The 10,085-nt window shown below is 41.5% G+C and overlaps 1 protein-coding gene across 1 annotated transcript; it reads left to right on the forward strand.

Annotated features, from left to right (window-relative positions):
- Window positions 1-1,416: 1,416 nt before the first annotated feature.
- LOC142786335 (protein O-mannosyl-transferase TMTC1-like) lies at window positions 1,417-9,599 on the forward strand. The gene is made up of 9 exons (XM_075883968.1): window positions 1,417-1,545; window positions 2,746-2,889; window positions 3,249-3,460; window positions 4,050-4,185; window positions 5,235-5,379; window positions 6,466-6,597; window positions 8,211-8,333; window positions 9,184-9,261; window positions 9,452-9,599. Exons 1-9 carry the CDS (start codon window positions 1,466-1,468, stop codon window positions 9,584-9,586), a joined length of 1,185 nt encoding a protein of 394 aa, XP_075740083.1. The 5' UTR covers window positions 1,417-1,465; the 3' UTR covers window positions 9,587-9,599.
- Window positions 9,600-10,085: the final 486 nt, after the last annotated feature.

Consider the following 10,085-nt stretch of genomic DNA (forward strand, 5'->3'; position numbering starts at 1 on the left):
GCATGTTTTAATAAATGTAGATAAAGAGAGGTGGTGGGGGTGTTGTGTCATGCTTATTCATAAGACGTCTGTTACGTGGATTTAGATAGGTGAGGAAATGTTACATGATGCTACATAATTCATAGTCACATCATTGGTTATCTCGCAATGGTACAGAATAATAAATCACCTAACAGACTTGCCCGTCCTAGGTTTTGCATTCCATGCCATAATAAATCCGTACTCGTGTCATGGGAGCGAAGCAGGAATCATACAGTATATAGCAAGCGTGCACCTGTTCAATATGATCATTCCGATTCGCACTATCTCGCAAACGTAAAGCTACACTGACATACACCAAAACTTGTATTGCGAAACGTGACGGGAAAACGAACAGAAATGGCAGGTGGTCACAAGAAAATAATGGTATTCATGTCATGTACGGCATCATTAAGATGCCATGCTCACAGTGCACTCACGACCGGTTCACTCGGTTTATATGCACAAACATTGGTAATGATAGACGTGACTGATGAGCATAAATGACGAGGGCAAACATATGTAAGTTATGATACGCATGTCATATATGAAATTATATACATGACTCTGCTTTGGTGCGCTTTCTACCTTACTATATACCAAAATTGGTACAGCATGACTGGAGTGGGTGACGCACATAAATGGCAGATCATGCATTGTATATACCATGCTAGTTTCATCAGTATAGTATATACCATATTGTACATACATCCATGTATGACAAGCCCGCGATACATATAGCGAACTAAATGTTCAGACATGATTCTCTTCATTTGCCTCATATACAAACTAGGTGATGTACGCGCATCTCTGCTGACTGCTTCGCATCGCAGTGATTCCTTCAGTTCGTGGCTTCCACCACACTTCTTTGTTCGCGAGAAACGCTCCTTTAACTTTTTGCGTTGCGCTTGGCTCGCCAATCAATCAGCAGTCTTTTAGAGACACGCGTTTCTCATCTTGTGAAATGCACATGACTGACAAAAATTTCGGCCTTTATTTCTTCGCCGTAGCAAATTCAAGGTTTTTTGTTTGATCTTCCAGTTACCTATAGGATGCTGCGAAATTTGCTGCAGTGGAATTACTTTTATTGCAGCATAGGCGTCACTCTGCTGGTGGCTGAAGGGATGTCCCGCCTTCACACGTGGTGCTCTAGAGCACTCCGGTGGTGCACCACGAGCCTCTGCTTCATTCTAGTGGTGCTCTTCACAGCACACACCTGGAACCGGAATGGCGTGTGGGCATCCAGGGAAGCCCTGTTCGAGTGGGTGAAATTCATATCGTTTTCGCGTGAAGTTCAAGCTACTTTTACATTCACTGTTAGTCAAATGCTGAATGTGAGTCATTTTACTGTCTTTTTTGTGTTTGTGTTCAATATATGTAAATGATGCGAACAAGACATTTTGTTTATTCCAGATCTGGTATAAGAGACCTTCCGGGAAACGCAAAGATGCATTACAATTACGCTAATTTGCAGAAGGACACAGGAAACTCGGACTTGGCCATGAAACACTACAGGCTAGCAATCGAGTGAGTTCTTTGTTGTTGTAGTTCTAAAGACGATAGTTTTTCTTGGGGACCTTGGACACAAAAATTTTGGTGTGTCTGTCTTTCTGTCCTTTTGTCTGTTCCTCCATTCCTAACGGTACCACACATGGCACCAGCGGATACCCTTAATGGCCGACAGCATCCACAGCGCCCGTCAATGTTGCTCGAGGTTCAGCGTTCATACTTATGCGATTGTCAATTAAAAAGCAATTATCGCGCATAACTGTGGCACCATAACAGCACGTATATATTCTGTATGTCCGTCTTTTATTGGAAAATGCATACATGAGTAATTCCAAGGACCGTAGCGTTTATCACGCAGCGCTGACCGTGCAATGCTTGCACGAAGAGGGGTATGCTTTCAACGCTTTGCTAAGACGAAACGGTGGTGCCACCTACCCGCCGCCTTGTGTTCGACACCTTACCACCTCTGAGACGGGTGCGTGCGCCCGTCTCAGAGCCATGCATTTCGTTTGCCAAGATAACTGGCACATAGCGCTCATCTCTCAGGTGTGACGTGACTTGTGCTCGTTTGCCTCCACTGCATGCTCGAGGCTCTCTAACGCAGTGCTTCCAGAATACCATTCACCAATTTTGTTGCGCAGAAGGTCAAATAAACCTTTCGTTCACTCTCTCCAGACGGAAGACTATCGTCTTTCGACGACATTTGCAGGTGAACATTCAGATTTGGGGCCAATTTTTATTCGACGCTCGTTATACCGGGTATTCTTGTCTTGACGCGTTGTTTATTATTTATTTGTTCTTCAAGTTACAAGTGTTTTGAAGCTCCGCTGGTCAGCAGAATAAAGTGACATTCAGCGAAAAGCTAGCACCGTTGCATAGGCACTCAAATAAGACCATTCCAGCCCTTAAACGAGGCATCGAGATTTTCAAACGGTACACCGCGGAATTTCTAAGGTGATACGCGGGCCAAACAGCCGCTAAAGCTTGTCTTTTAAACTTTACTTTTAACAAAATCGTGTCTGGCCACTATTTTTTGACAGGGCCGCATTACGTACGCAGGTTGAGGTGAAAAGAAATGAAGAAAAGGTTTATTCTTATAATGATTGCGGAGGCCATCGCTTGCGCTGGTGATGGCGTTAAGTGTTTATTGCAGCAGAAAATTGGGCGTAGTAAAACAGGGTGATATTTGATTTATTCCTTCTGCTTTTCGCACCCCAGGTTGTGGCCAGATCACGCCAGCGCTCACAATAACTTGGGCACTGTGCTGACATCGGCGGAAGAATCTGAACATCACTTTCGATACGCCTTGCACGTCAACCCAAACCACCCAGGAGCTTATTTCAACCTGGCCAATATCTACAGGTACATAGGGTTTCCCTACTTTTGAGGCAGTTAAGCAGTACAGTTAGCACAGCCAAGCTGCAGTGAACCACAATCACGAGAAAGAAAACCGAAAAAAAGAAAAAAGGTCCTTCCAACGCATATTGGTAATGCATTGGGAGGGTCGTAATAAAAGCATAGTAACTCAACTGTGCCTATCACTTTTTATTTTGTCTGTTGTGACCATGCCTCGCACTTCAACTTATGCTCCACCTCTCATTTTCTGTACATGCTTCCAGGGTAATCTTTCGCTCATTGTTTGCCAAAAATCAATCTATCCTACAGTAAACAGTTTTCCCATGAATAACTGAAAGAAATATCCGTTGTTTTTTTATGTACAGTAAGCAAGGCCAAAAAGATGTCGCAAGAGCCCTGCTAAAGCGTGCTGTGGAGCTTGACCCCGATTTTAGCGAGGCCTATTTGTCGCTTGCTGTCCTCGCGGCTAATAGAGGTGATTTATCTGAAGGCGAGAGGCTGCACAAGATGGCATTAAAGAGCGACGACAGAAATGCAGATGCCCGGATTGACTACGGCACATTCCTTCAGTCACAGGGTGAGGCCGTCTTTAGAGTGTCTTCTACTACTCTAAGTCGTGCCACTTAGTGACATGATATGTACTTTCCGGCAGCTAAGTAACTAGTCACCTGTTTAATATACTATACGTAATTCATATCAGCTATAGCCCTAAAAACCGCACCTGCAACCTATACGTTTCCCAACGTCTGGTCTCAAACTATACTCATCATCTCGAGCGTAATGAAAAGGTTCGATATGTTTCGCTATACAATGTTAAAAGAATTACATCGTTATCTAGCAGGACCTCTGAAGTTATCAACAATATAAACAAGATATGTTGCAAGGAAGGTTAAATATTTAAGCGTTATCAGGTGCGGCTGCCTAGCATGATTGTCTACACTAAAAAGAACAGGAGTTCAAAATTTCAATACTGCAGAAATTCTGCAGAAGACGAAGCGTGAAACGGTTGAACTAGCAATGTCACTAGTACGGCAATGGGTGTTGTTCAACTCCAATAGCAACCCTCTTCCATCATTTCTCATCTCTAATTCAACCTGGATTACTTTTAGGCATTTTCTGCCTTTCTATGATCTTATTCGGGTAACCATACGCTCTTCGCTTTACAGGCCGTGCTAAAGAGGCCATGGCACGGTATCATCAAGCTCTCGACATCCAAGAAAACCACACCGTGGCACTTCTGAACGCAGCTAAAAGCCTTCGGAGCATGAATCTAAACATAGAGGCCGAAAGCCTCTACAAGAGGTTAGCTACGAGGTTATACCTACTGCCAACCATGCTTCTTAGAACAAAGTTAACAAACGAACCTCCGTGGTGTTGTGGCAATGCTCCGCCGTGATGACATAAGAGGTGACCTAAAGAAAGAATATGTTAATTTTATTCCATTTACCGACCATTTCTTTTACAGCATGTCCACATTAACTAATCCTAAACCCACGAAGACCATGGCTGATGCCTCAAATAATTAGTTTCCCACCTGTTCAATTCGACAGAAGTCACAATAGGGAGGATTTTAAAAGAAGTGAGCATAAACCTAAATTGCGTTTCAGCCTCCCTAATTCGTGTAATTGATTGATTCATATATGGGGTTTAACGTCCCAAAACCACTCTATGATTATGAGAGACGCCGTAGTGGAGGGCTCCGGAAATTTAGACTACCTGGGGTTCTTTAACGTGCACCCAAATCTGAGCACACCGGCCTACAACATTTCCGCATCCATCGGAAATGCAGCCGTCGCAGCCGGGATTCGAACCCGCGCCCTGCGGGTCAGCAGCCGAGTACCTTAGCCATTAGACCACCGCGGCGGGGCTCCCTAATTCGTGTAAGCCTTTCAGATAGCAGTGGATGCATTAGGGAGGCAGATCTGTGGCGCTATCGTTCGAAAGATCGCCTCAGTTGTACTTAGTGGAGTAACACCATTGTGCGTTCAAGGTGTGCATTTGAATGTAAGATCTTGCGGAGAGATATCCTCATCTTATGACGTCTCAGGTATCAGAAAGCGAATTTTCCAACCTTTTTAACACACTTTTCTTGTTAGCCTAGACTTCCTACAAAATCATTTTGTGGCACACCTTCTTAGCATTGTTTGTGCGTGTAATGAACGATTGTGTATGCCAATTCTGCGGCTGATGCTCTTAAAACAAACAACAAGCTGCTGAATACATCAGAAGCAGCCTGAAGAAACACACGTTGCTGTTAAACTAACACCGTTTATTCAACACGTGAATTAGAAATACTAGTTGGTTTCTCTCAGATTCACTGTTCATGATCAAGTTTAGTCTATTGCGGACAGGGCCCTTGCTGCTGAGCCAGATCCGCAGGTGATGGACAACCTCGCTGTGTTCTACGTCAGCGCTGGCCGACTGGATGAAGCAAGAGAGCTGTTCGAGGATATAGATAAGCGTTTCCCGGACCACCGCGACAGCAAGGTTCACTATGTGAGTAGGAAATGACGAACATAAATTTTCGCTAGGAAGTAATAATTTGTAACAGCTGGTCTGTTGGCACTGTTGGGCAGTGCGGACTGCTTCTTTTCACGTGAAAGAAAATTCGAAATAAGCACGAGAGACGATTTGTGCTATACTTTTATTACTTCTTGTCATTGATAAAATCTTTTGTCTATATTTAATGCTATTTACCATTAGGCAAGATGCACGGAATGAAAAAAAAATAGGCAGATTTTTTTATATGCGCTGCAGTTTAATTGTCTCTCATTAAAAAGAAGCTATGAAGCACTTGCTGAAAACAGGCACGTAGCCAGAATTTTTTTTCGGGGAGGGGGGGGGGGCACCTCTTTGATTTCGGGGAGGGCACATCCTTGAAATGGTTATTTTTTCGCTCTCTATGTCAGGACGAAAAACAATTTTGGTAGCGGAGGGGACACGGGCCTGGTGTGCCACCGCCTGAGTACGCCCCTCGTTGACAAACTAAAGACTAAAGTATAATAAGGCCTGATACTTTAAGGACACCAGACAAGGACAGTATTTTACAATAATAAATGTATTTCATGTGAAGTGGTTTACCATTCACTTTTTATGACTCTGGCATTATTCGTACAAATAACATCATTAGGTTATTACCGCAAATTTTATGCAAGTACGTCTCAGAAAGCTGCTTACGTAATACCAGCTAAGTAGTTACAAGAGTACAAGACTGGTATGCGTGCTTTTCAATCAACTTACATGCTCGCACGAATAATGTTGCTAGAAAAAATTAGCGCATTCATTCTAATATAGAACGAAAGCTCAAGAGAGTGTCAAAGAAGAAGCATAATTTTCAGAGTGTTGGGTTTGACCCTATCATATTTTTAAAGATATATTCAGAGACGTTAAATGTGAGCAGAAGTTGCGTCGCTGTATATTGTATAGGCACTGCTGAATCTATACAGGCAAAATTTATTTTTGTCTATGAGAAACCGGGTTGTATTCCTGCTTAATTAGGTGAAAGCATTAAATCAGTACTGTTCTAGATTTAAGGTATTAAAGAAAGCAGCACACGGTGTTTCATTTCAACTTCATTTTCAGGCTCAGCTCCTCATTCAAATTCGAAGTTTTCGAGCTGCTGAGGACCTTCTGCTCGACGTGATCGACCACAACAGCACTGACAGAGGTGCCTTGCACACGGCTGCCCTTTTATACAACCACATCAACCGAACAGTCGAGATACTTCTTGCATTTCATCAAGTCGATCAATCATTTATTCTTTGTTAACATAGTATTTGACTCTGCACAAAAAATGAGTCGCTGGTTGCTCTATACGTTGCCTGCGTCAACTTAATATTCATGGTATTTAATTCTCCCTCAGCTTTGCTGCAGAGATTAATCACTGGTTCTCGGCTGTTTAACTAATTGCATAACGTAATAGTGTTGACAATCTTGCGGTCCTTGTTTAAATCGTACCCGTAATGCCTATGACTCAAGTAACTTGATTTTTTAGAAGAGTTTAACAGTTAACATTTGGACCTTACACGTCTGAAAAGAGAATTCCGCGCACACATAGAACAATTTGTTTTTAATTTCACATCTTCTTCAGAGAGCAAGAAGTATATGCCTAAAAAATCGTAGACTTGAGTATGGACCAGCCACGTTTTAACAGATAAAAGAGGTAATTTTGTGGAAATTCCGGCGTCGGCAGTGGTGTGAGTGTCGGCGTCGTTGGCTTTGAGTGAAATATCGTCATCTTTATGTGACCGAAGAGTGAACAAAGCCGCAAGTGAAATGAATGATTAAAATTCTCGGTCTGAGTGGGGATCAAACCCGGGTTGTTTACGTGGCAAGCGGGAGTTCTACCACACAGTCACGTCTCTGCTTGTGAATACAGCAGAAATAACTTCCTCCTCTTCAAAATACAATGAGAGCAACTTTCACGCTTTACCAAACACACATACATTCTTCATAATAGATCATGAATTATTGCAGTAGTATCGCGTGGTACAAGCGCTATTGGCCGTCAGTACATGATATTATCGTAACGACTTCATAGCTTAAAGTCAGTCACCCACTGCAAAACGCACTCATGTTACTGCTTTCTCAAGGCCAAGTTGCGCGTGCATAGCAACTTATAAAGATTTCCGAAACCTAATGTTTCAAGTACGCACTAATAAAAAATTATCGCTATTGCATTCAGCTGTTAAAGACGAAGCTGAAAGGTCCCCAATTTTATTTTTTCCAGCTTTGGAATCGGGATATAATTCATTGTGATTATCAGATCCGCTTAATACACAAGTGTGGATGGCTACAGAGTATTCATTGAATGACATCATATAATCTGTAGTGATGCTGTACCGCTACGATACTGTTGAACAGACCAAATAAAGGGACTCAACTATAAATTACTTTAACTTGTGAATATTACTGTTATAACCGTGTTGCACTACAAGAACTGAGTTGATATCTTCATTTTAAATGAATACAGAATAGGCAATTTGTTAATGGTGCTGAAGTTGATTTCTATAATTAGTGAACGTGCTGCGCAATTTCCTCATCTGGGAGTTATTACTGCTACGTGTTCACAGCAAGCTCGCAGAACTTTGCATTGAATCAATGTGAATTATTCTTTAATGTTCCTGACTACCATGTTTACACGCCATCATACTGCCTTAGCTCTCAAGGAAACAAAGCGAATTTACTTATTTATAGGGCACTTGCTGCATCCCCACTGAGAGTTCCCTCAGTAGTCCTGAATATAATTTAAGAATGTATGAACCACCGTGCGTTCCTGTGCTAATGTTTATGATCGATATATTAGTGAGTCTTTCCTAATCTTTAAGGCACTGGACTACATATTAAAGGCTCTAAAGTTGTGCGATATTGACGACCTCTTATGTGCAAAAATACACAGCGACCACGGTGACATACTGAAGGACTTAGGTGACCTCAGCTCATCGGCACAGGTTCGTACAAGGCACGCGCTTTTATCAGAGTAATGAACCATTTTTTATAAAACTCGATGACATAGCTTAAGGAGAATTTATGATGTGCTGAAAGCCTAAATAAAGCACCCACTTTTGTTTTAGCTCTTCACTTTGTGTCTGTGAATTATGCCAACACGCATATTATTGCAATTGTTTTGACATAATATCCCGTAGATTAGGTATGCCTACATAGTAGTATTTCGAGCCGAAATAAAATAAAAACACGTTATAGTTTCAGGAGCATGTAGGGATAAAATTTGATATTTTGTTAAACTTTACCTCAATTTTACCCGGAGCTACTCAAATTTCTGGTATGATGATGCGGACTAAATTTAATTAAAAAACAAACAATAGCTGTTGCATAACATTACTTGAAATATATATATATATATATATATATATATATATATATATATATATATATATATATATATATACATTTGTGTATATCACTATTGATATAATTCTTAGTTTCTGTAAATGAAAATTTCTTACCTAATTGAAGACATTTCATGTCTCCTCATCTTAACAGTAGAATTATTATCCTTCCCCGTTTATTAAGTGCACATATGTTGTGTGGTTAAGGATGTAAATGCTATTGAAAAGTTTTCTCAGGATATTTTTCAAATAAATTTAGAAATATTTCTCAAATAATTGTAAATTCCTTAAACTTCTTTCCTGCGGCTGAGTCACTGCTTATAAGGCATGCTTTTAGAAACACCTGCTTGAATTCCCTACACTACTACGCCAAATATTTGCTCCTTTTTAGGTAAATAACATGCATAAAATACATAAAATATTTAATGTGCCATTTCGTTTTCTGTTTCAGAGCTATCAAGTCGCCATTCGTCTGGATCCTGATCTCGCTCACGCTCACCTGAACCTTGCGGTGATCAGGCACTTGGAGGTTAGCTTTGTTGTTGCGATATAGCAACGCATTGCAATAAGTGGTTTAATCATGCGTCAATAATTATTGCCTTCACCGAAACACGTAATAATTAGTGGCCGCCCTTGGGCTTAAGCGACTGCTTATCCAACGCAGAACTCATTGTGCAGGTTCTTCTAGCAGAAATTGTATGCTACGCGTTGTTTTCCAGAGTGACTACCCAGCTGCATTTCGACACTACCAAGTGGCCCTCTCTCTGGATCCAAAGAACAAGCTCATCGTAGACAACATGGCCAAGTTGAGGCGACGAATTGCTAGGCCACTGGCCTTCCACGACTGCGTTTAGTGCTGGTGCTTCGTCGGAGTGCAATCACCGCGCCGCTTATTGGCGTATATACATTCACGCTATGCCTTCTCAAGCGGCTTCACATGTTCCGCAAACATTACCAGTGAGCAGGCAGACGTTCCGTTTAATTAGCTCGAAGTGCAGAATGATCGTATCTTGACTCCTACTTAGCAAATCGTGTTATAGGTGTATGTACTGCGTTATTTATGCTTCAAACACCCCTTCCTGTTCCACAGCGCTGAAAACGACGCACCAAAAGAAATTGTGAAATTTTTAGTTTTTATTTGTAAGGTTGAAATCTTGTAAATAGGTATCTTCGACACACCGGGCCACTATGTTTTGTTTTTCAAATTGGCGAAAACCCGCGCACTTAGGTGCCTGTTGAAAATACATGGTGTCGCACAGTAAACTTATGGGATAATTGTGATATTACACTATACACCCGTCTCACCACGTTACCGTTCAATGTTCGCATGTTAATTATTTGCCCTTGTTAAGA

Source organism: Rhipicephalus microplus, unplaced genomic scaffold (genome assembly GCF_043290135.1).
Source record: "Rhipicephalus microplus isolate Deutch F79 unplaced genomic scaffold, USDA_Rmic scaffold_22, whole genome shotgun sequence".
In the NCBI taxonomy this organism is placed as follows: domain Eukaryota; kingdom Metazoa; phylum Arthropoda; class Arachnida; order Ixodida; family Ixodidae; genus Rhipicephalus; species Rhipicephalus microplus.

What these genes read in the sequence shown, in the direction of transcription:
- LOC142786335 (XM_075883968.1), top strand. Translation starts at nt 1,466, where the DNA reads ATGCATTACAATTACGCTAATTTGCAGAAGGACACAGGAAACTCGGAC. An exon ending in CACATTCCTTCAGTCACAGG is followed by an intron (nt 3,461 to 4,049) that starts GTGAGGCCGTCT and finishes TTCGCTTTACAG; the next exon opens with GCCGTGCTAAAGAGGCCATG. An exon ending in GCGACAGCAAGGTTCACTAT is followed by an intron (nt 5,380 to 6,465) that starts GTGAGTAGGAAA and finishes CTTCATTTTCAG; the next exon opens with GCTCAGCTCCTCATTCAAAT.